The sequence below is a fragment of the Solanum stenotomum genome, chromosome 8 (genome assembly GCF_019186545.1).
Source record: "Solanum stenotomum isolate F172 chromosome 8, ASM1918654v1, whole genome shotgun sequence".
Taxonomy (NCBI): Eukaryota; Viridiplantae; Streptophyta; class Magnoliopsida; order Solanales; family Solanaceae; genus Solanum; species Solanum stenotomum.
The window spans coordinates 11,249,941-11,276,388 of NC_064289.1; the positions used below are offsets into that span (position 1 = coordinate 11,249,941).

Below are 26,448 nucleotides of genomic sequence, written 5' to 3' on the forward strand. Positions count from 1 at the left end.
GGGGGGGGGTTGGTTGGGGGTGGTTTGAGGGTAGGGACAAAATAAATTAATTTTTTCAACAAAATAAATTAATTTTTTCAACAAAAAAATTATTGTAATTTGAAGTTGGAAGAGTTTTGAAAAACGTTTTCCTTAAGTTTAGAAAGGAAGTCATTTTCCTTAAATTTGAGGAAAATGAGTTGATTTGGAAAACATTTTCCAAAGCATTTAGCCCAACCAAACATGAGAAAATTAGAAAACATTTTCCAGAAAATGTTTTCCTTCATACCAAACACACCCTACGTATCAACAAGAAGACATACATGCACAGTGCTACATCGTAGAGCTAAATGCACACAGATCACTCTTTCTTGAATCTTCGTATCGTAAATTTGAACAAACTGACATATCTAATACTCCATATCTAAGTAACAGATAAATGGAAAGGCCAGAGATGAATCATGAACCAAACCAACATACAAGAGCAGAATTTCGTAGACAACAGTAACCACTAGATTAGCGAAGAATAAGTAGTAGACACTCACAAAATATCTAACAATAACTTCTCATAAAGTTTAAAGCGCAATAATCTGCTAATGGCAAACATAAAGGTACATATCGAACTAATGTCTCTAACATTGTCAAGCATGTGAACCAAACACAAAAATTGGCAGAGCAGCTCTCTAATCCAATTGCAGTGTAAATATCACAGCAAGTTCTTAGTTCAATCTCTGGGCAGCTTCCTTGGCAAGAACTCTCTCCTTGGCCTTGGTCCTGGCCTGTGACTTGGAGCCCATGATACCACCACCCCACTTCTTCCTGTTCTCTTCATACTTGTCATTGAAGTTAGCCTGAAAAAGTAAACATGCATCAACAGGAATCCTAGAAGAGCTTTACAGTAAAATGCAATGCAAACTAAACTAGTCACTAATAAAGATACCTTGATTGCCTCCAAAACTCTGCTAAACTCCATTTTGTCTTCATTCTTCACAGTTGTCAAACACAAGGCTGAAGCGGTTTTCTTATGCACAATCTGTGCAAAGTCATCAATATCAGTATTTAATCTGTTGGGAAGCATTAAGAATACAGACTTAGTATTACTTACCGATCCTAAACGTGCTTTCCCCTTCACAATGCAGTATGGAATTTCCATCTTTCTGCAAAGTGCAGGAAGCCAGACAACCAACTCTATTGGATCCACATCATGAGCAATCACTACTAACTGAGCTTTGTTCTAAAAGGGCATCAATGGAAAATAGTTACTAGAAAGATCAAAAGAGATGTGCTTGAGAAAGTAGAAGAGAATTTGCAAGAACGAAACAAACCTGCTCAATAAGATAAGTGATGTGCTTAAGCCCATACTTCACAATAATAGGTTTCTTTGTCTCGGGAGTTTTTCCTTCGGCTTCAGCTTGAGCCCTTTTGACAAGACGTTCCTTCTTTGCAGCTTTGTCCTCAGGCCTGTACTTTAGAAGCATCTTGAAAAGGTTTGTAGCTGCATTCAGAGGGCAAAGACGTTGGAAAAAATTCAAAGCAGTATCACTGAAATAAAATAACTCATGCAAGTAAAGCAAAACAAAATGAGTTGAGAGATGATAAATAATGGTTACATGGCAGCAGCTTAGCCTTTTAAGAATGACCACAAAAAGGTAATACAACATTTTCCCAAAACAAAGTATTTTGCCACAAAATGATCGATAGATTTTCAGGATAATTTCAGGTGTTAGGTTAGCAGTGAAAGCAAATGCAACAAACAATTATTAATGTCCCAGTAAATTTTTTACTTTCCAAAACCACAAAAAAGCACAAGTCCATTTTACAAAAGAAAATGAGAAATAAGAAATGAAGAGACAAAAAATACACTGACCACAACTTAATAACATGATTCTACAGGCAGAGAGACAGTAAAGTCTAACATGATTCTATAGGCAGAGAGACAGTAAAGTCCAACATGCTGGAAAAAAAATTGTCTTGAACAAATATCACTATCTGATTTGGTACAATCAAATCTAACACCCCTTAAAGAAACAACACAAATGTATAGAACTAAAAATATGCAAAATGTATTATTCCATGATGAATTCCAACAAAATATAACAGTGGTAGTTTCTGAATTAACTGTACTTCTCCCCAAAAAAGCTTCTTCTTAAAGGGAAAATATATTCTTCACAGTTTCTACAAGGGACAATAATAGCTCAGTCTGCCACTTGGTTAGTTGGTTATGAACTAATAAAATAAGCCAGCCAACAGTTTCAGAGATGTGAGCCTGGAGGTGTCATCCATATTGCTCGCCCATCAAAAGACGCGGTCTTAGCAAACTTTCACTGAGAGGTGACATAATTGGAATTATAAGAATCCACAAGCCAAGCACAATAACAACTCATTCAATTGTCTTCCAGTAAGTGAGGCATAGTTCAAACATCTATGGAAACACATTATAGTTCCAAATTCCAATAAAATACTCAATTCCTAATAATTTCTTTGCTACTCATGACACCAGTTCCGGTAAAAGTTCACATTGATAACATGCAGCATAAAACATACCTACATAAAAGCTAAAACAAATAGTAATACTAAGTAGCTCGACAAAATAGTGTGAAATGAATGTACAGACCAGGTAAAAAAGTATTATCATTATTCTCAATGAAGCAGCTGCAAATACAGTGGATTGGACATAGATGATTGGTTGTCTAATTGTCAACAGCAACTAATTAACCAAAATGGCAACAGGAAAAAATTAGGATAATAGTAGTACACTGACCGAGGTTCTTATCAAGGGTTTTGGTGAACTGGTTTAGAGCAGGAGGAACCTTCAATCGCATCTTGAGAATCCTCTTCTTCCTTTGTAGGGTAACATTCCGAGGCCATCTTACATTCCTTGTTACATCCTTCTTCGGCGGCAGCGCTCCACCGATACCGAACTGCTTTGGCCGCTTCTCGAACAGTGGATTCACCACCTTCGCCTTCTCTGGCTTCTTCTTTGCTGCTACTGCAACACCCTTCTTTGGAGCCTACATTTTCCGCAAAGAAAGAAACAAAAATGTGAATACATATTCCAAAAATGAGTTGTGAAGAAGGAAGTTCACCATGGCTAAGAGCTTACCATTTTTGCTTGAGACGGCGACCGGAGGACTAACCCGGAGAAACAGCCTATCTTATATAAGGCATAAGCGAATTTGTATGGATTTGGGCCATGGACTCCTTCCTTTTAATAAGAAAAATTAGCACGACCTAGCCATTTCCGACAATCTATTTAAATAATAGCCAATTTGCAAATTAGTTGAGAAATAGTCATATTCAATGTGGAATAAAATCTGATTATAAATATAATTAAAATTTGAAGCTATGCCTTTAGATTAAATTTTCTCCTAATTTTTTTTCTCCATGTTTTGCAAATGGTTCACTCTTTGTTTTGTCTTCAAGATGGATTTCAAAGAGATTGACTATTATTGTGAATTATGAATCACTTTTTGTTGCTTTCTTTGATTTTCGAAAAGCTTTTTCTCCGCTTATTAGGTTCTTTTCCTTGTCCCTAAATATTTTTCTTAATATTCGATTCATTAGTGTGATTGCAAACTCTGGGGAAAGTGTTTGGAAGTTCTTTTCTGGTACGCTAGAAAAGTTGCTAATTAAACTCAAAATTCTTTATGGTTGTGTGCCCTGAAGTACTCAACTTCTTCTGAACTGATTACCAATATCTCTAAAAGTTTCATTTACTTCGGTGGTGTTACATGACACAGTACAGACTCAGATCATGGAGCTTGAGGAGCATCCATTTAAGTGCACTATTTCAAGAAAGAACTTGTAGTGAGTAGGAATTTAAATAAAAACGCCATTTCGGTGCCATAAAAACACATACTAAACAAAAATTTTAATAAAATGTCTGATAATTCATTGTCAAGGCAAACATAAAGGTACTTGATATCTTTAACAATGTAAAGCATGTGAACCAAATACAAAACTTGGCAGAGCATCTCTCTAATTAAATTGCAGTGTATATCACAGCAAGCTCTTAATTCAATCTCTGGGCAGCTTCCTTGGCTAGAACTCTTTCTTTGGCCTTGGTCCTGGCCTGTGACTTAGAGCCCATGATACCACCGCCCCACTTCTTCCTGTTCTCTTCGTACTTGTCGTTGAAGTTAGCCTGAAAAAGTAAACATGCATCAACAGGAATCCTAGAAGAGCTTTACGGCAAAATGCAAACCAAACTAGCCATTAATATAGATACCTTAATTGCCTCCAAAACTCTGCTGAACTCCATTTTGTCTTCATTCTTCACGGTTGTCAAACACAAGGCTGAAGCAGTTTTCTTATGCACGATCTGTGTGCATAGTCATCAATATCAGTATCTCATAGGTTTAGAAGCATTGAGAATACAGACTTAGTATTACTTACCGATCCTAAACGTGCTTTCCCCTTCACAATGCAGTATGGAATTTCCATCTTTCTGCATAGTGCAGGAAGCCAGACAACCAACTCTATTGGGTCCACATCATGAGCAATCACTACTAACTGAGCTTTGTTCTGAAAAGACATCAATGGAAAATAGTTACTACATAGATGAAAAGAGATGTGCTTGAAAGTATAAGAGAATTTGCAAGACCGAAACAAACCTGCTCAANTATTGGGTCCACATCATGAGCAATCACTACTAACTGAGCTTTGTTCTGAAAAGACATCAATGGAAAATAGTTACTACATAGATGAAAAGAGATGCGCTTGAAAGTAGAAGAGAATTTGCAAGACCGAAACAAACCTGCTCAATAAGGTAAGTAATGTGCTTAAGCCCATACTTCACAATAATGGGTTTCTTTGTTTCAGGAGTTTTTCCTTCAGCTTCAGCTTGAGCCCTTTTGACAAGACGCTCCTTCTTTGCAGCTTTGTCCTCAGGCCTGTACTTAAGAAGCATCTTGAAAAGGTTTGTAGCTGCACGTTCAAACGCAACAAAAACATTCAATTCAGTCTCACTGAAATAAGATATCTCATGAGAGTAGACCAAAACAAAAGATGAGGTGTGATCTGATAAACAATACTATCAATTTTGGTCTACTGAAGAAGTGGGAAGGCATAATGGTAAAAATAAAAAAGGTAGCAGTCGCATGATAATTCAATCATATTATATAAGTAGTTACTAAGCTAAATCTACTCTCCCAAAAAAAAGTAGTTCTTCACGAGATCATATTTAATTTTGCAGCAGTGGATTCTAAAAGGGACAATAATAGCTCAATTAGCCAGCCACATGGTTAATGAAACTACACTATGGGTTCGTCAATAGTTAATGAGCCCGAATATGTAGTACATATGCAAAAGACAAGGTGTTTACAATATTTAAACAAGATGTGACAAAATTGGAATCATAAGAATCCACAATCAAGCACAAACAACCGATCATTCAACTGCCTTCAAGTTCGTAGTGAGGCATAGTTCAAACATATATGGAAACACGTTATAGTTTCACATACAACACAGCGAGGCATAGTTCAAACATATACCACTCATTAGGCCACCAGTTCCTATGAAAGTTCTGATCGATAACATGCAGCATAAAACATACTGAAATAAAAGCTAAAAAATAACAGGAAGTAGCTGGACAAAATCAAAATCGAGTGGAATGAATATATAGAAGCCAGAGATTTAGCTTTTACATTGTAAAAAACAAAATCTTTATTCTCCATTATCGAAATGAAGCAGTTGCAAATACACTGGATCGGACATAGAGGATTAATTGTCTAATTGTTCACAAATTTACAGCAAGAGAGTATACTGACCGAGGTTCTTGTCAAGGGTTTTGGTGAACTGGTTAAGAGCTGGAGGAACCTTCAATCGCATCTTCAGAATCCTCTTCTTCCTTTGTAGGGTAACATTCCGAGGCCATCTTACATTCCTTGTTACATCCTTCTTTGGCGGCAGAGCTCCCCCGATACCGAACTGCTTTGGCCGCTTCTCGAATAGTGGATTCACCACCTTAGCCTTCTCCGGTTTCTTCTTTGATGCTACTGCAACACCCTTCTTTGGAGCCTACAGAAATAAAGGAAAAAATACGTGAACACAAGTTCAAGAAAATGAATAGTAAAGAGAAAATGTAACCATAGCAAAGAACATACCATTTTTTTCTCTCGAGTCTGCGACCACGATCTGATGAACAAACCCTAGATGGAGAAGAACACACTGATATACAGAAACGAATGTTAATGAGTTTTTAGGGTTTAAGATGTGTGCGACGCTACTTAACTGGGCCTTTACAGAACTTTTGTGAATTTGGGCCTGGCCATTTTCGTTCCCTCTAATTAAACATCACACTGCAAAATAGTTAAAAACGAAAAACTACCTAACTACGCATATATATATATATATATATACTATATTTACCTCTAGTTTAAAACAATTACATATACTATCACTTTTAATATTTATACCATATATTTTAAAAGATTTAATTAGATACACAAATCCCTTAAATATGATATTGGATAATTATCTTAAATTTAATCTCCTTAATTAAAGGTCCACATTAACAACTCAAATTTTTTATCACATAAATCACACCTGCCGTTCCCCACCCCACGTCCACTAACCCTCATTCTTCCTCCATCTTCTCCCTTTTTCTTCCTTCATCCTCTCAATACATATTTGCATGTTCAAATCAGCATTATACATATATGTTTGTTTCTATTATTTTATTATTCTCATGTATCTTGGTTTTATATCTGAGTTAAAGTTCATAATGTTCTGACATTCAATTTTAAAAAGTTCTACAAATTAGGTTTTATATTTTTTGATTTTGTTGTTTCTCAAATACTTTAATGGCTGGTCATTCTCAAAATCAGATGATTCTTGTTAAAGGTACTACACATTAACAATATTATACTAAATCAAACAACTTCAATTTGTTATTTTCACTCATGAGTTTTTCATTGTAGGGACTGACTCTTCATCCGTTAACATTCAAGCCGAGAATAGATCTAAGTATAGGAACGACTCAATCAAGAGGGAAGAGTTACGTCAAGCTTTACTTAACATAATAAATACACCATTAGATATGCAACAATGTTGGATACNNCAAGCTTTACTTAACATAATAAATACACCATTAGATATGCAACAATGTTGGATACACATCATATGTACATGTATCTAGTTAAGAGTTGATGTATCTAAGTTAAAATTATATGTATTTGTGAGAAAAAATTCAGATGCTAAAAAAAAGGATGAATTTTGAATTTTTTTACTTTTTTTTTTGGATTAGTGATAAGACAGATACTCTAACATCGTGAGTTGTTCCTAAATTCGATTGTTTCAATTACATTCCATATTTAGATACACATAATTTATGTATATGCTTACAACTTACTATGTATCCGAGATACACGTTTTTGAATATAATGTATGAAATTGATACTTGACACATCAAATTAATACTAGATACATATGAAAGATACATGAAATTAAAATTAGATCAGTGAGAATTGTTTGGTGCTTATGTGGCGTCGACGTGGCGTCCATGTGGCGTCCACGTGGCATCCACATGGCACTTAACAGACCTCTGTTAATAGTAAGGGTAAAAGTGACCCAATACTTNTGTATGATACTCATGTATCTAAGTGTTTAGTTTGTAGGATACATCATCTATTGATAATAGATACATCAAATCAATTAATTTATTATTTTAAGAGTAATAAAATGAAATTAATCAAATTGCATGACCAAGATATACATGTTTTTGTTTTTTATTAATAATAATATTAATGAATTTATTATTTCAAAGAATAATAAATGAAATTAATTAAACATAAATACACTCCTTAATTTGCCCTATATTAAGAGATTTGATTAATTTAATTTTCAGAATTAATTGCCCATATATTCTAAAAATCATCAATTACTCCTCTAATTAAGGAAATCAGTTACAATCAATTAATTTAAACAAATAAAATACATATCTTGATTTTAAAATTCGACAGATACACGTATCTCACAGATTCAAACTCATGTATCTTAAGTATAAAATATGGTAGAGGAAGTAATATTTAATACTATCGAGAATCTTAGTAATTAGGACCTAAACTAGTGGGATTTATGTAGTTTGCCCTTAGAAAAATAATATAGTTACAATTTAAGGCGTCTTAGTTTGTCTGGTTATACAATTTAAGAATAATATGAGACTTTTAAATTTTATAATTATTAAACTAAAGATATGTGTAGTAACTTAAATCTTGTGGTCTTATACTTGCTACAAGAATGTTGCAATTGAAAAACCTATAAAAACCAGGTTATAACCCAATCCACTCAATTTTTTATAAGTTTAAAATTCTTTGTTTGTTTTACTATAATTTGTTAAGTGCCTAGTAAATTTTTTTTTCTTATATTTAAAGCTATATATAAATATCAAATTATAAATAAAAACAATATTTTTAGCAAATTTTCTCATAAATCAATTTGCGTTATTTATTAACTCAATTTTTAAATAAGTTGAATCAAACGAATTAAAATGACTTGAATTAAGAAACTAAGCAGATCATTTGTTAATCCGTTCAAACCTAAATAGATTAGGTAGGCGTTTGGCCATGCCATACCATATCACGATATGATATCGTGAGATGGAATCAGCGTTTGGACATGCAATTTTATGCTGATTCCATATCATGAGATGTGATTCCATATTTTCCAAAAACCATGATATGGAATTATATGGTAATTCCATATCATGATTTGAGATATTTTTAATACAAAAATTGATCCACAAGTTTATATTTTGTTAAAACAACCCCACATTTATATCTACTAACCATTTATTTCATATGTAAATAAAATTTATAATCACATCATTACTTTTTAAAATTTATTATTTTCACCGACATAAAATTTATTATTCTCACCAACGTATAGTCACTTTAACTCATACCAACCGATTGTTAAAGTGATGAAATATTTATGGTCTATGAGCATGAAAATATAGTTGCGGATGATATTGACCAATAAATGGCTCAAAGTAACAATGTTGGTTCGTCTTCTCGGTCACATGATCGAGAAATGCAAGTTCAACGTGAGAAAATTGTTCATATTATGTAGGAGGATTATATTAAAGACTAGTACAGTACAATTTATGTTCAATTTTTTTTAATTAAATTAAAGTTAGATGAAACAATTACTTAAGTGGAGAACAAATAGCTTTGTAATAATTTATTATGCGATTTTATAAATTTTTGTTTTTGATAAGATTGAATAAACAATTGGGGCTATTTTAATAGTTCTACAACTTATTGGATTTTTATGTTTCTGAAATATACAACACAAAAATTCAATATCGCATGTCCAAACAAAACTTCAATTTCATCTCATGATTCCATATCATGATACTATATCATGATTCCGTATCATGATACCATATCGCATGGCCTAACGAGCTCTAGATGAATTGTGATTTTGTCACCCCTATATTAATGATGCATGTTAAAATTACTTGGATGGGTACCTTTTAAAATAAATTTTAGAAATAATTACGCAGAATGACCATTAAGTCAAAATTTCCTTTACAAAATAGCCCAATTACTGTTTATTACTGATTTACCCCTTCGGCCGAAGTCATTTTGTTTCGGTATGCCAAATGTTTATGATGTAATTATTAAACACAATTTTGGTTTAATTCAATAACGATTCACGTATATTGTTTAATTAATATAGTCATTCTAATGTAGGTTCCATTCCATGTATATCAATTGTATCAAAACAAAGAATACATCTCATCTGTCCCACATTTTCTCTTCATTTCATACATCAAATCAGTTTTCTCTCCTCTCTTTCATTCTCTGATTTTTCGTCTAATTTTACTCATCGATGTCTAATTTGAAATTTTAAAATTTGCGTTTTCCCTTCAAATTGTGCTCCCCACAATTTCAGAATTCAAAAAGTCGAGATACGAATGATGTTGATTCTGAAACGTAGTACGACGATGTTGTTGAACAATTAGAGGTATTTGTAAAATTTTAATTTTTCATTTTATATCGTTTATAAATTTTGATATGTTTGTACTGATTTAAAATCGCATCCATATAAATTGTTGTTTCATTAGTGTTGTACACAAATTTGTATATGATTTTAGGGAATTGTATTTGTATTTCTCTTACTTCTTTTGGTGGTCTTCTTCCTTTCGATGTATTTAAGAATTTATCATTCTAACTAGAAACTAGATATCGGTAACTGAATGCGTGCCTGATTGGATTATTTTAAAGTTTAACTTATCGTAAATGTGAACCGCTTCGAGTGTGATATATCAAATTTAAAAAAAAATTCATATCTAAATTTTGAAACTGTTTAAAGAAGATTTGAATAGGATATCCACTAAAATCCTCCATCTAAGAGTTTTGAAACTCAAATTTTAAAATTCGGTCACAAATGTGAGCAAAACAATGATAAAGAAAACTAATTATTTTATTAAGTACTTTTCCACCTTATACATATCATGGCCCTACATTTATTATGTAAACTCTGTATTAAAATTATACTAAAAGAGAACTAAACAGAAACAAAAGACTAGAAGTATAGTTGTCATTATTGAAGTAGCAATCTCCTGTGATGGGAAAACACACTTAGCAGTAATCATTATTGTTCTTGCATTTGGATGCACACCCTTCTAGTTTGTCTGCTTCTGCAAAATATATATACAAAAATAAATTGTTAATACTAACGACGTATATTACTTGAACTCATTTTTATCGCTCTATCATGCTAAGAACGACATATAATATCTTTTAGTCACATGCACAATAAGGCATATATTTCTTATTATCTTCTTGTAACCAATTAAATTATACAATATTGTAGAAATGCGAATATCTAATTAGTGGGAGCAGTATGAGTTCACGTGCACCAATGATCTCTTCTTAGACATGTATAACAATATACATAATGCGATAATCCGTGAAATTACACTAATATTATAGAAAATTAAGGCATATCTAAGTAGAGGAAAGTGAGCTCACCTACACATGAATTCTTTCTTAGACCATATTTAATATACAATATGTGTGCATTGAAGATCAAAGTGATTTACTCTTATGTCATACAATCATAGAAATAGAGAAACTGTTTTTCGATAAACCTCTCCTAGCTAAAATAAAACGTTTTGTAAGAGAAGATGGATATGCATACCATTCTTGTAGTCAAGACAACGATCAAGAATGCATCGAACATCGCAATGGCGGACTTCAGATGAAAGCATAGGTGGTGGTGGAATGCAGTGAAGTGGGCAGAATTTGAGGCAGGAAGCAGAGGGAATGCCAACTTTTTTGCAATCTTTCATGCAATGTTTTATGCATTTCACCTCCATAAGATTAGCCATAATCAAATCCCCTTCAAATATGACCATCAATGTTAGCACTAGGGTTAGCCATTTCATTGCCATATCTATATATTATGTAAAAATGCTATACTTAGTAATATTGCAATGCTTAGCTATACTTTAGGCAATGCATATATATAGTGTTTTTTTTTTTTTTTAAAGAATGTCAAGTTTTGGTTTTGGTTTTGGTTAGTTCATTTGCTCAACATGATTTGGGGTAGGTGCAAATACAATTATGTTGTGCTATACCTACTGTTTCTTACTAATTGTTACCTATGGTTTGATCATGTAGCATTCATGTGAAAATCACACTTCATTAATAACTAAAACATCTGATCAACTACAGTAGCATGAATTTTTTTTCTTGAGTTTGTAGTGTCCCAATTAGAGGATTTGTTATTATTTTACAAGAATATAAAATTTTTGGTGGGAGAGTAACGAGTATGTTTGTATTCAATTTAAGGGTTATTAGTAGAGCCATCAAAATGGGCTTAGTCCATGGGGCCGACCCAACCCTACCAATAATTGGGGTATGATTGAAATATGGTTTTTCAAGCTCATTCAAAACTAGGGCTTATAAGCCCAATCCATATAAGTCCTTGGCCCTTGAGGCTTGATCTGAGCTGGGCCGGGATCGGCCCATGGGCCATAACTTTTTATTCAAGAGTAATTTACAATAATCTCACTAGTAAATAATCTAATAATTTGAATACACACTATGTTGTAATATTATGAATCTTCGTACCCATATACATGTATCTCAGAATATATGGACTCAAAATTATGTTAATTTGTTTTAGATACACTCTATCAAAGTAGATTCGCATGTATCTAGGATACATATACAAATCTCGCTCCCTCGCCTCCCTCCCATCTTGTTTGTCACTCTCTTATCTCACTCGCATATCTGGTATGCGAGATACATGCTAATTACACTAAATTTTTGCTAATGTTATTGAAACAACACCATTGTTTGCCATATTTGATTTGAAAATCTTCTCATTTTCTTGATGTTATAGAATTACAAGTTTGAAAAGAAAAATTTTATATATATAGCTATAGCCCGCCCCAACCCTTGGCCCTTCTAGGGTTGGGTTGAGCATTTTCAGGCCCTACCAAATGAAGGGCCATCCCACCCTAGCCCTTCAAATTCCTTGGCCCGCGAGGCTTGGGCCAGCCCTTTTTGACAGCTCTAGTTATTAGTACTCCTATTATTTGGTTTTAACAAAAATAGAAAGATTAATCAAAGGAAAAACTAATATAATTCATAAGTGTGGCAGAGTTGGTGCATGTGGTATCCCATAAAGGTGGTAGAGATCAATTCCCAGCTCTGCCAAGTTGGGCTCATCACAGCGAACATGCATAATGAAATTTCCATCTCACGTGTAATTTGCAAGCTATGACACGAGAGTAGATATACTTGGTATGTTTCGTCGACGGTTCCAAAAGAATAACTCACTAACATAAAAGGAAGATTTTCTATAAATACCTAAAGTGTATACTATGCAGACTGCAGTAAAGAGGATAAGTCATTGTGGAATATTGAAGTGGGTTGAATTTTCCCATGAATAACCACGTGAAAAATCAATGAAATGCCAAACAGAGAGATATTTCTGGTAGAAAGTAAGTGCGAATTATGGACTGCTAAACAACTCTGGCAACAATCTTTTTATATCCATAAGCAAGGAATGCATAAAAAGGAAAAAATAAAAAAATAAACGAAGCCAATGCACTAAGCATCCCACAGGGTCCGGGGAAGGGCCACACCCCTAAGTACATTGTAATACATCTGGGGTAAAAAATTCCACTTTTACATGGAGAAGGAGAAAGTGGAAAGATCAAATGACAATGATAAGTAAATTATCAGAGCAAGCATTATACAAGTATACACAGGGTACAAGGATAATATCGCATCAACACTTGGTTCAGCTTGCGAGTGATAGCAATTCACTAGTTAAGCTTAAGAAGTTACCAGGCAGGAGCATTCTTCTTGTCGAAACCAGAGTTTGATCATATCTGGTACTGCAAATGATCGTTCAAATCATCTGGGATATCTGCGGGATCATATCTCCCATGTGCCCATGTCCCTCCATATTCAAAATCCAAAGTCCTTTGACATCCTTATTTAGATTTTACCTGAAATACTCTGTTATACCAAATTGAGTGAAGGATCATGTGAAACAAGTCATACTTAACAGGATTTTTGTGCCAAAGAAAATACTGTTGAACGATCTTCAGCCTACGCTGCATCTTCATGTACTTCTCCTCAGGAATTGAAAGGAGGATATTTCTCAAGTCTGGAACATCTTTCTCCAAAACAAAGACAGAAAATGATTCCCAGTCAAAAACTTCAAAGAAAGGTGGCACATAATTATCTGATATGATCACAGGTACACAAGCATAGTGTATGGACTCCACAACTCTTGGAGTATGGACTTCATAACCCCTCGCACATATGCAATATTTGCTGCTTTTCATAAGTTCCCTATATTTTGCTTTACCCTCAGGATCACGAGGCATAGGCCCAAAAATCTTCATATCAGGTTCTTTCTCACTCCAATGTTGCAATAATATAGGACGGAGATAACCATGAATACCTCCAGCAAAAAAGGCAAGCACAGGTCTTGCTGAAGGAGGATTTCCTCCCAAATCTTTGAGCGGGTCTTCAGCTGAACGAACATAGGTTACTGGCAGAGAGACATCCTTCCCTATCTTGAAGCCTCCGGCTATATTTAAATTGCAAAGGACTCTAACACAGGTTTCCATGTTCTTTCTCGTGAGTCGGGGTGCCTATAACGTACTTTTACTTTAGTAAAAGAATGATAGATGGACACCTCACAGCAACATAAAGTGTTGAAGGTGATAGTACTCCAGATTTGTAAAAAAGGACGCCATCCAAGTTGCAGATTCAGAAAACATCCGATAATTCTTCAAAACTCTACCTTTTTCCAAAGAAATGAAAGAATAAAAAACACAACTATATATATGCTTTGATTATAAACTTATTATTGAAAAGGAAAAAAACTACTTCATTCTTTCGCTTCCCTTAAGTTGTCAGAAAGAGGTTTCTGGGGAGAATGAGTAGATTGACACAATTAGACTGCCAAAGCACTATGGAACGCAACATTCGCAATGGAATAGAGTTCAAGAAAAAGTATACCCAATCATGACAAGCAACAAAAAAATGATCAGCTCCTCTGCTTCTATTCCAGAAATGATATTTTCTAGAAATTCTTCCAATGTAATTGCTCAGATGATTTTCCAAATCTTTCTGATGAGTAAAGTTTTGTTTTGATAGAGCTTCTCGTAGCTTCAAAGAACTAAAAGGCAAATAAAATAAGTGAGCCCTTTTGGGATCTTTCACAAGAAACTGTTTGTTCTTCTCCATCAGTTTCATGAACCACCCCTCAGACGCGTAGATACCTCGCATATACGGCTGATGAAATATTGGTTTTTCCCCTTCTTTATAAACATAAACTTTAAGGACACGTTCCATCAGCTCATAGCTCCTGCAAAAGGATCAAACAATTCAACATCTAGAACATACTTTTCCCCAAAATAAGGTTGAGTATTTGACTCGATGACTATGAGAGTACAAATTGAAACTGTCTTTCCATTTTCAATAGTGTCTCACAATCTCATACCAACAAATGCAAAAACTCTAATCATTGACCACCAGATACCACCTCCAACAGGTGGGTAACTTGAAACAAAACTAAGCAGAAAAGAATGTAACAGTACAATTAGTCAGCTCATGGAACTAAGTTTAAAGCAAATAAGTATATAGTTGTACTTGAAAATGGAGATACTATTTTCTTAGGCTTTAATATTCAAGTAATTGCTCTTCTTAACTGTATACATCTGGGGAAAAAAAAATCACATATTTTGGCATGGAGGAATCAATTTTCCCAGCTGATAAACTTTTCTCAAGCTTTTCCTATCTCTGCCAAATCAATACAACAACTCACCCAGTAATCAGTATAGTCCCTCAAGTGGGGTCTTGGGAGGGTATGTGTACGCAGCCTTACCCTACCTTGCCAAGGTAGAGAGACTGTTTCTCATGGGCCTTCGGCATAAATAGTGCATATATAAAAAAACAATATGAAAAGGAATGACAGTAGCAAAGAAGAAACCATGCTGAAAATAATGGAGAAAAGAACCGTACCAATAACAAATAATACGATGACCTAAGCAAAAGGTAATAAAAACAACATGTAAGACAAAACAATGTAATAGCTATATTGCAGCAGCAGGAAGACTCTAGATTTTGGTAATGACCACATGAGTTGCAATTACATCAACTCCAATAAAGCATCTCACAATACATTAAAGTATGAACACATTGATATAAGTGTTTACTACAAGAATCAAAATCAAATCCAATTACCTCCTAAACTTGGAATAATTTCGAAAGATGGATGAATGAAGTTCAGGAATGTTTCTAATTATCGGAGCATTTTCAATCTGAACCTTTGCATATCGGAGTTCCCCTTCACGTGCAGAACGCCATAGTGATCTCTACAACCAACAACTCAAGCAGTTAGATAACAAAAATGAATTGGTAATTAATCTCCACTCTAGTTAGAATTGATATCTACGGTCATACCACTAAACTAATACTAGAGTTCTGCTGCACTAAAGTGTTCATGTAGGAGATTGATGCTGGTCTTCTTCTCTTACTGTTGATACCAGCTCGTAAGATATTAGAATTGGAACTTGTTGCCTCATTCTCCATTAACGACGACGTCTTATTACCGGTATCTGCAATCACATTCTCCCGACCACTTGAACGAGCTGCAGGTGACTTAACCTGCAAAATCTGAGCCGATTCATTCCTCATTTTCCCTAGACTTGAATATGTACTTACATTCAAATAAAACCCTATAGTTGAATTTGCATTCAATCTCTTTTCTAGATAACTACTGTTGCCCAATTTCTGAAACCCTAACACTGAATCAACTTCCACATTACTCCTCTTTTCATCAGTGGCCAAATCAGTTTCAGCTTCGACCCCAACTCCATCCACATTTGATAGAAGAGATATGTAATTTTCATATGGAAGTGCTAGTAATTGTGATATCAACACAACAACAGCTATAACAATTCCAAAAATTGATAACAATTTTTTGACGGTATGAACACAGCATAACCTGTGAAATTGAAGTTCAATCCCCATCTAACAAAAATATATGGAATTAGCAAATGCCCCAGTAGCTTGCAGGGATTCTTCGTCACCACTATTCAGAATTAACAAACAAAATAGTACCAAATAATTGAGAAATAAACATTAAAACCATAAAAATAGTAACCCATTTGAAGCACAAAATGTCAAAGAACAAATAATTACTACAGAAAAGAATAGGAGCTTCAGCCCAGCTATGGAGATTTAAGTTACTGTACAGAGAAATTAGTCATTTGATGCCGACAATATACGTCAACAAATATATCATTAATATAATTAAAGCATGATGAAAAGAAAAATATAAATGATAGCAAAATTAACCATTTTTTTAAAAAAAGTTAAAGTATTTTTCTAAATTCAATAAAATAAAATTTTATAAATAAAATTTTATAAATAAAATACTAATTAAATTAATATAATAGAAAAATTTTATAAATAAAAATATTAATTAAATTAATATAATAGTAGTGAGTAAAATCAATTATTTGTCCTCCTATATGCATTAAAGTTTATTAAATGGAAAAGTGTTTTAAATTACTAATGTTTGGTTGATAATTTAAAATTTTATATGATTAATATATGTATAAGTTATGAAGTAATTTATGTAGTACGCAAGGGTAAAATGTGGAATAATTAATGTATGTATCACTAATTTCGTATTATTAATATCTACCTAAATTAATATATAAATTCACTCTTAATTAATACATGAAATACTTCGCTTTCATCTACGTATTCAATCGTCAATTAATCATGATTAAATTAAATAATGTAAGTATTTTTTGTATTAATTTAGTTGCTATAATTATTTTTTTTTAATTGTATTTTATCCGTACACTCAAATAATAAGACGATCAATAACGGTGAGCAATAGCCATTTTTTTTCTTAAATTTTGTTCAAATACATATTAAATTTCTTAAATCTATTAGCTAGTCCGGAGCCAAATGGGCAATTTTTTTCCTCAAAAAAACATAAACGGTATACCAATTTTTTTTTAACCAAAACGGCAAAATCGCTACCTAGGGAGTGATATCTTTTAACGTCGTGCATGCCATTAAAGACTTCATTAAAAATCGCTGCCCTAAAAAAAAAAAAAATTCTTTTGTAAAATCGCTGCCACAACAACGCTTTTCTAATATTATTTTTTTTGGTAAACGGCAGCCTCAGCAGCGTTATCCATTTTTCTTTTCTTTAAACATTAAGGAAAATTGCTGCCATGCCAAAGATGATTTTTTTAAAAAAAATGGTTGGAAAATTGCTGCCATTGCAGCGAGTTCAAGTTGGAGATTTTTTATTTATTTTTTTGAAGAAACGCTGCTTCAGCAGCGATTTAAGATTTTTTTTTTTAGCATAACGCTGTTGATTTTACTAAAAAAAGATTTAAAAATTTGGATAAAATCGCTGCTCCAGCAGCGATTTTAAATAAAGTTTTTAACGGCGTACACGGCGATCACTCTCTCAAGCGATTTTGCCGTTTTGGTTAAAATAAAAATTGATATACCGTTTATGTTTTTTAGAGGAAAAAAGTTACCCTTTTGACTCCGGACTCCCTATTAGCTCACGTGTATTTTCACACTACTCTTTAACTGTTAATGTTAGAAAAAAAAATTGTTTGGGACAACATATGATATGCTATTTACTGTGTTTAGCCCACGGTACATTAGTGCTTCGTATACTATATAATTTTGCTACAACAAACATAAAATAATAATTGAAGAACCTATATATAACAAGCTACAACATTTTTATAAAGTGACATAGGAGAAGCATAGTGATGCACTAATATTATTACATATAAATTAACCTCCATTCTCTTGGATCAATGAGACTCCAAACGGAGAAAGTTATTTCTGGTAGAAACTTAAATTAAAATAACTAAAAAAAAACTCAATTTAGCGACAGACAAAGTTTGTAGGTAAACAACAAAATTCATCGCTAATTCTATTTAGTGACGAATTTCTATTAGCTACGAGCGAAATAGAAGCAGACCAGCGATGAAGTTTGTAGCTAATTTTAGTTTTTTAATAGTGAATATAGATAATTTTTTTAAGGATAAATTTCAATTAAAGACCTTAATCCAAGAGAGGTTATTATTTTATATCCACTAAAACCAGCATCCAAGAATAGCTTTTCCCATTCCTTCTCAGTTCTCTCTTTGGAAGCATAAGTAATCCTCATTAATAAGTCCATCAAGTGTTGTGATTGAACAAGTTGATCATTGCTACAATTATCCTCCATTACTATGTCTATGATTATCACTTTTCCTCCTTTTTCCTTACTTGGAATTGACTCTTTGCATTTCTTCAATAACGTCACACAATCTCCATCATCCCAATTGTGCAAAATCCACTATATTATAAAAACAATTAATAAGTAAATAGTTAGAAATATTTCCATTATAATAGTAACATTATAAATTCTTGTCATATTAAAGGAATTAAATTTTACTCGCTATAATAGTTACATTATGTCACAAAACTTTTACCTACTTATAACAATAGATTCATCAAATTTAGCCATTACGGTGACAAATTAAAACTAAAGTGGGTTTATAAGGTTGTATGTAATTTTCATGTTATAAATTCAGTTATTATAACAGTAATAAAAAATTGTAATTTCTACTAGATAAAATATAATAACACTACTAAAAGGCTCGAATTTCCACAATTTGCATCAAAATATTATCGAAAACATTTCCAACAAGTCTCGTTGTTCTTAACCCCAGACACATTTCCGTTCCCAATAATCTCCATGAAAAGACTATCATGATTCCCAAACGAACCGAGGGAGAGTCGAGGCATAAAAAAACTTATCTATGATCTGCTTATTTCCAAGTACGATTTTTGACAAAATTAGAAAAATACGTACCTTGAGTAAGATTGCGTTAGCATGAGGAATTTTATCAAACATACTCCCAGCAACAAACTCCAAGTTTCCAGATCCCTTTCGATCGCCTATAACATGAGGGAGATCAAGCACAATACATTTCAATCTCGGAAAAGCTTCGGCAATAGCCATCGCCACAGCGCCGGTGCCACCTCCGATGTCCACCAATGACGTCAAGCCCTCAAAAACACCGGCACAACAATCAGAAATCAACAAATTGGAGATCAATCTCGAATCGCCAGCCATAGCATCATTGAAAACACCATTAAACTCCGGCTCTTCACCGCAATAATCCCAATGGGATTTCCCGTGCGCCGTTTCAAAGGCGGTGGGGAGATCGTCCCGTAACCAATCGCCCACGGAAGAAGCCGTGTTCAGCACAACGGGATGTTGGGCGAAAAGGAAAAATGACTTCTTGCCAGAGAGGTCATTTTCAACAAGGAGACGGCCAACACTGGTGAGTGAATAGCCGTCTCCTTGTTGTTGGTGGTACTTGAAAAGGCCAAAATCAACTAAAACTCGCATTAAAATGGGGATAAATGTAGTTTTTGAAGGATTCAAATTTGGCAAAGCGGCAATAAGGTCAGAAAGAGATATGATTGGATTGACATTTTTGTGAAGGATATCAGGAATTCCTAATTGAATTGCGCATTTTATACATGAAGGACGCAAATAACTCAAAATGTGATCCCAACTTTGAGCTTCAGCTTCTATTAGCTGATTAGCACAAATGTTGTTGTTATTGAGCATTGTGTCAATTAATAACTAGAAAGAGTTTCATAAGAAATACTGCGTTAATTAATTAAGATGTATGAATTCGTACGTACTTTTATAGAGAGTCACAGTTGCTTGTTGTAGAGGGATTAATTGATGCAAATTTAGGATTGGGTTGAGTTGCATAGCCATTAATAACAAGTACCAACCCTACAATATAGAATAAAACACACTTTAGTTAAAAGAAAAAAATTGTTCTAAATCATACAACACATGGGTATATTTTGACATTTTTCCCTTTTAAAATAACATCATAAATAACAGTTGCTGATTTTTACTTAAAATTTTTAAAAAACTATACTTAAAATGAAGTTAAATTACAACTTATAATAACATATAGTCTAACATTTTTTTTTAGCCCGACTAAATTTAAATTTGCACCAAAAAATACATCTAACTTTAATTATATCGAAAGGAACTAGATAGGTGAAAATGTTATATATGAATGAGTACTTAGTTTAAAGTTCATCAATATGTAAAAAGAGTCAATGAGATTAATAATGGCAAAGGAAAAAAGGATATTTTATAGGATAAGCTAAGGGAAAATGCAGGTTACTATCACATTTCACATTTAATTATTGTTATTTAAAGAGTTGAAGTATTTTATGGCTTTTAACGTTTTAGGAAAATTGTCTACTTTATTTTATGATTTGCTGTCAAATTTTTTTTGATCCGTTTTATGTCCTGTCCCATTAAATTTATTTATTGAGTTTTGTTCTACTCCACCCCGCTCTATTTAGATACTCCGCTGCCCTGCCCCATTAAGGCTTTGCATTGCGCCCCTTTGTTCTGTTCCGTTTTATCGTCATTCCTAATTTTAATCAATTAGACTTAAAGATATGTGTACAAATTATTAGAGTATTTTTTAGAAAAATATTGAATATTCCAAAGGAGATTTGACTTTTGGACTATCAATTTTCCCAACCCTCGAATTTAGCATCTAACATTCATGCTACATTGAATTTATTGTACCAAGAGGATTTGTAATTACTATACTTTTTTCATGTACTCTCTCTGTCTATTTTTAATTGTTATGTTACACTTTTTAAAAGATAATTTGACTAATTTTTAAAATTAAATTAGATTACATTAATTTGATTTTCTTTTAACAAAAAATCTAGATATTCAAAAACTATACGAAAAGTACTATATATTACATTTTTTTGCATATTAATATGATGAAAAAATAAATCGTAAAATGTTAGTCAAACTTATTATCGCTTGACTCTAAAAAAAAAAACTATGACAATTAAATATGGACGAAGATAATAATAGTTTATTTTAAGTAAATTGTTAGGGTATATATCTTTCTTTAAAAAATAGTTTAATTACTTTAGTTTAGAGTATGGAACATGCCTTGTTTTTGTTAGTCGGGTACTGGCGGTTGGAAATCTCTATCCAACCCTGTATTTTAAGGACATTCATGAATTAAATGTTAATAATTCACTATTTTTTTAAGTATTCTCAAATTATAATTCTAGAAAATGTAAAGTAATTAGAAACCTCATTAAATAAAGGATAATATAGAGGGGAAATAAAATAGGAAAATTACGCGGTTAAGCAAACTTATACTACTTAATTACTCATCATAGCTATAGTTTGCTATAATTACCACTCACGACTAACATTATACATTAATTACGCGGGCTGACTTCGAATTTGTATAATTAGTCATGTTTGTATATATATAATTCGTCAGAATATACAAATACACATGTATAATATACAATTATCTAACCTATATACATATACAATTCACCTCTCTCCACTCTTTGCCCCCTCTCTCTCGCCTCTCTCCTCTCTCTCCCAGTCTCGCTCACCTCTCTCCTCCATATAACATGTAGCTACGAATTGTAATTATCAAACTATAGCTATGGAGAGTAATTAGACTATTTTTGAGTGGCTATATGTGAAAGTTCCCCTAATAAAATCCCAACAATCTTCTTAAACTTTGATTTGAATAATTTATTTCTTTTAAATTATGAAAAAAATCTGAAAAAATCATTTAACAGGAGTATTATGCTATTTGATTTCAAGTTGGATTCGAAAGGTTCAATAAAGATTCCAACAAATAGATAGCCTCTAATTTTTTTAATTAGTGTTACTTTGACCATATAACTTGGACGTGTTACCTAAATTGATTCAAAACTAATCCATACATAATTTTAACAAACTAACAAACACCCCTTCTTGTTATATAATTAGCACACGCTTAATCTTATTGTTCAAAAATTCATTGAAGGAAATTATTAAACAAAAAGAATGTAACAGGATAACAACAAATTATAAATACCTATAGTTTAATTGGGTTACAAAGCTTTGTATGTTAAACTAGATTGTACAAGAGTCTGTGTCAGCACATACTTAATATATGTTATTCTTTCTATTTCAGTTTATGCGACACAAATGAAATTTAGAGAGTCATTCAAATTTTTATACGATTTTTAAATATCAAGTTGCTAATTATTGTGATTTATAGTACTTCTTAGATCACTTTCTCTATCTCAATTTATGTGACACCGATAAAATTTTAAGAATCAATCAAATTTTTTATTTATATTTTAAAGTTATTAATTTTATAATTCTCTATATAATAAAAAAATAAAAATTTAAGTAATGACAATACCCAAATTAACTCCCTGAAAAAATGATTAAAATAACTAGCTAGAAAAAGTACCTTGAGTAAGATTGTATTAGCAGGAGAATTTTATCACAGTCCCAACAACAAATTCCAAGCTGATCAATATCCAAATAACATTAGTTTTGCATCAAACCAACGAGATACGTGTCTTTCATTTACAAATTCATTTGTAGTTATTAGTTAATCATGATTAGATAATATGTATTTTTACTTTAATACCTTAATCTTTTGTTTTGATATAAATATGAGACATACCCGAATTTAGGGTGAACTGAATATATATATAAATCTATGTGAATCTAATTATTTTTGTGTTTATGAAAAAATTATAATAAAATTTTTAACTTCAAATTCTGAATCCGTTTATAATATAAATTACTAGTAAATATTTGCCAGTTCCATTCATCATCATAAAAGAGGAATGAAGATGGTGCTTTACTACAACCTCTTCTACATAGGCTCCTCCACTTCTCGAATTGAAAAAGAAAGTTTTTTCAATCCCGAACAATGGAACAAGATAAAAAAAAACTGATCGCTTTCAACAATAAGAAAATAATTTTCTGTCGGAGCCATGGAAAAAATATTCACTACTACTTACCGTGCATTCATTCACTCATCTTTCTACTTCGAAATAGTTCAACCAACACGTAGTCGAACGTGTCTCTACAATATTGCGTAGATAAACTGATTATTGTAGGTGATTGTCTCTTGTAGTTTACAAAGGTCTAGGAATGCATTATGTGTTTGGCCCATGTACATAAGTGCTTCATATACTTTAGACAAAAGGAAAAATGGAAGGACTAAGAGTAACGTAACAACTCCAAATATCTTTTTTTTTTTCTACGTAAACGACAAGTAAAAATTCGATTACAAGAGGTGATTGTTCTTGCCAAAGCAATTTCAGAACAATCTTTATTAAAAGTAATAAATATATAGTTTAAGGGGAGGGATAATCTAGTGATAATTGAGGTTGACATTCTTCAGAAGGAGCTAAGTGCATGTCAAATTTTGTCAGTTAATCATGTTCCCTAAAACACATATAATGTGTAACATAGGGAAAACATGTACTCCTTATTTAGGGATAAATTTCAATTAGAGATCTAAATCCAAGAGAAGTAATTATTTTGTATCCACTAAAACCAGCATCTAAGAAGAGTTTTTCCCATTCCTTTTCAGTTCTCTCTTTGGAAGCATGAGTAATCCTCATTAATAAGTCCATCAAGTGTTGTGATTGAACAAGTTGCCCATTGCTACAATTATCCTCCATTACCATGTCTATGATTATCACTTTTCCTCCATTTTCTTTGCTCGGAATTGACTCTTTACATTTCTTCAGTAACTTCACACAATTCTCATCACTCCAATTGTGCAAAATCCACTATGAAATAACAATTAATTTATTAGTAAATAATTAGGAATATTTACATTTAGGATTAAATGGGTGTATGTACCTTGAGTAAGATTGCATTAGCATGAGGAATTTCATCAAACATACTCCCAGCAACAAACTCCAAATTCCCAGATCCCTTTCGATCACCTATGACGTGAGGGAGATCAAGCACAATGCATTTCAATCTCGGAAAAGCTCCGGCAATAGCCATCGCCACAGCGCCGGTGCCACCTCCGATGTCCACCAATGACGTCAATCCCTCAAAAACACCCGCACAACAATCAGAAATCAACAAATTAGAGATCAATCTCGAATCACCAGCCATTGCATCGTTGAATACACCATTGAACTCTGGTTCTTCAGCGCAATAATCCCAATGGGATTTCCCATATGCAGTTTCAAAGGCAGTAGAGAGATCGTCCTGTAACCAATCACCCATGTAAGCCGCTGTGTTCAGCACAACGGGATGTTGGGCGAAAAGGAAAAATGACCTCTTGCCAGAGAGGTCATTTTCAACAAGGAGACGGCCAACACTAGTGAGTGAATAGCCGTCTCCTTCTTGTTGATGGTAGTTGAAAAGGCCAAAATCAACTAAAACTCTCATTAGAATAGGGATAAAGGTAATTTTTGAAGGATTCAAATTTGGCAAAGCGGCAATAAGGTTAGAAAGAGACATTATTGGATTGGGATTTTTGTGAAGGATATCAGGAATTCCTAATTGAATCGCACATTTTATACATGATGGACGCAAATAACTCAAAATGTGATCCCAACTTTGAGCTTCAGCTTCTATTAGCTGATTAGCACAAATGTTACTGTTATTGAGCATTGTGTTAATTAATTACTGAATAGTTAGAGTTTCATAAGCAAGACTTAATTAATTAATTAAGATGTATGAACTAGTAATATTTTTATAGAGTCCCCGTTGCTTGGAGTTAAGAGATTAATTAATGATGCAAATTTAGGGGGTACTAACTAGGATTAGGTTGAGTTGTGGGCAAAATCAAACTCATTCCGTTCAATTCGCACAATCTGTTTAAGTTTGAGGACTGACTCAGTCATTTACTCGCCCATTTATTAGCTCACCATTTAAATTCATTAAAAATCGGGTTGATATGTAACTCAAATTGAAACATGAGAAATCTTGTCAAAATGTTTTTTAAAAAACTTTTATTTTTCAATTTGTTATATTATATTATAGCCATAAGAAAGAAAATAATAATTTTATTACATACTAAAATAGTTTAAAAGAATAAATAAAACAATCATAAAAGTTTAATTTGGTTGGGTTGGATTGAGTCTTTTTGACTCATTATCTAACTCATTAATTACCTAATCTGTTTTCACCAATCCGTTTTGACCAAACAAATTTGGGTTGGATTGAATTTTGATCCGATTGTTATCTTAACTCATTAAAACCAATCCAAATTTATCTCAACCCGCTCAATTGCGACATGTACCAACCCTACGTATAAAATTCTCTATATGTTTTAAATTAATATATATTTTAGTTAAAAGAAAAAAATTGTTCTAAATCATATAATACTGGGGTATATTTGGATCCCCCTCCCCCTATTAAAATAACATCATAAATGATAGTTGCTGATTGTTTTTCTTGAAAAGTAAAAAAAATAATTAAAAGAATTATTCCACTTATAGATTAAAAAAATGATGTTAAATTACAATATATAATAACATATAGTCTAACTTTAATTATAACGAAAGGAACTAGCTAGGTGAAAATTTTATATATGTAATCTTGTTAACTAGTGCATAGAGTTAACAAGTTGAATGGTTAAGTTAGCTAAATCATAAGTGTAGTCATCTAAACAGAATGCTGAGCTGCCAATAGTTAGTTACATAACAGTTTTAGATATTTTTGTATTTGTGAACTATTGTACAAGTATAAAAGGCATAGTGGTATAGATTCAATGTAACAAAGTTCATAGTATTCAATACATTTTCTCTTCCTCTTCTATGCTCTCTGTAAATTGATCTAAGAATCAACCTCCATTCATAGAGTTTTCATGATATCAGAGCACTCGATCTTAGGATTCTGAGTTCATAGCAGCAACTATCAGGTGCTCAGATTCATCATATGTTAAAGGTGAATCAAAAGGAAGCATCAAAAGTTAAGCTGGCTCAAATGACGAATGGAATTACAGCTGAAGGTACTAGTACTGGAAATGGAAATAAAGTTACGAGCCCAGTCACATTTCCAGTGATTGATCACAATCATCCACTATTTCTTCAACAC

General features: G+C 32.8%; 5 protein-coding genes across 7 annotated transcripts; all 5 read right to left on the reverse strand.

Annotated features, from left to right (window-relative positions):
* Positions 1-528: 528 nt before the first annotated feature.
* On the reverse strand, positions 529-6,241 carry LOC125872388 (60S ribosomal protein L7a-2-like). 3 transcript variants are annotated; one of them, XM_049553104.1, is made up of 7 exons: positions 6,084-6,104; positions 5,944-5,997; positions 2,741-2,936; positions 1,305-1,474; positions 1,085-1,213; positions 920-1,012; positions 529-830 (listed from the first exon to the last, which is right to left on the reverse strand). In XM_049553104.1, exons 1-7 carry the CDS (start codon positions 6,084-6,086, stop codon positions 699-701), a joined length of 777 nt encoding a protein of 258 aa, XP_049409061.1. In that variant the 5' UTR covers positions 6,087-6,104; the 3' UTR covers positions 529-698. The 3 variants fall into 3 exon arrangements, with proteins under 3 accessions (XP_049409061.1, XP_049409060.1, XP_049409059.1); XM_049553103.1 differs by lacking the exons at positions 5,944-5,997; positions 6,084-6,104 and adding an exon at positions 3,083-3,165 and having other exon boundaries at positions 2,741-2,990; XM_049553102.1 differs by lacking the exons at positions 529-830; positions 920-1,012; positions 1,085-1,213; positions 1,305-1,474; positions 2,741-2,936 and adding exons at positions 3,841-4,123; positions 4,208-4,300; positions 4,375-4,503; positions 4,736-4,905 and having other exon boundaries at positions 5,748-5,997; positions 6,084-6,241.
* A 4,148-nt stretch (positions 6,242-10,389) lies between these two features.
* Positions 10,390-11,408, reverse strand: LOC125874247 (protein TAP1-like). Its single transcript, XM_049555093.1, has 2 exons — positions 11,128-11,408; positions 10,390-10,624 (listed from the first exon to the last, which is right to left on the reverse strand). Exons 1-2 carry the CDS (start codon positions 11,378-11,380, stop codon positions 10,566-10,568), a joined length of 312 nt encoding a protein of 103 aa, XP_049411050.1. The 5' UTR covers positions 11,381-11,408; the 3' UTR covers positions 10,390-10,565.
* Positions 11,409-13,105: 1,697 nt separating this feature from the next.
* On the reverse strand, positions 13,106-16,824 carry LOC125874676 (probable glycosyltransferase At3g07620). The gene is made up of 4 exons (XM_049555672.1): positions 15,924-16,824; positions 15,705-15,835; positions 14,478-14,826; positions 13,106-14,107 (listed from the first exon to the last, which is right to left on the reverse strand). Exons 1-4 carry the CDS (start codon positions 16,491-16,493, stop codon positions 13,439-13,441), a joined length of 1,719 nt encoding a protein of 572 aa, XP_049411629.1. The 5' UTR covers positions 16,494-16,824; the 3' UTR covers positions 13,106-13,438.
* Positions 16,825-18,269: 1,445 nt separating this feature from the next.
* LOC125875007 (trans-resveratrol di-O-methyltransferase-like) lies at positions 18,270-20,163 on the reverse strand. Its single transcript, XM_049556058.1, has 2 exons — positions 19,369-20,163; positions 18,270-18,849 (listed from the first exon to the last, which is right to left on the reverse strand). Exons 1-2 carry the CDS (start codon positions 20,134-20,136, stop codon positions 18,547-18,549), a joined length of 1,071 nt encoding a protein of 356 aa, XP_049412015.1. The 5' UTR covers positions 20,137-20,163; the 3' UTR covers positions 18,270-18,546.
* Positions 20,164-23,668: 3,505 nt separating this feature from the next.
* Positions 23,669-25,045, reverse strand: LOC125875008 (trans-resveratrol di-O-methyltransferase-like). The gene is made up of 2 exons (XM_049556059.1): positions 24,253-25,045; positions 23,669-24,179 (listed from the first exon to the last, which is right to left on the reverse strand). The coding sequence occupies exons 1-2, from the start codon at positions 25,018-25,020 to the stop codon at positions 23,877-23,879; spliced, it is 1,071 nt and encodes a 356-aa protein (XP_049412016.1). The 5' UTR covers positions 25,021-25,045; the 3' UTR covers positions 23,669-23,876.
* Between the last annotated feature and the right edge of the window lie 1,403 nt (positions 25,046-26,448).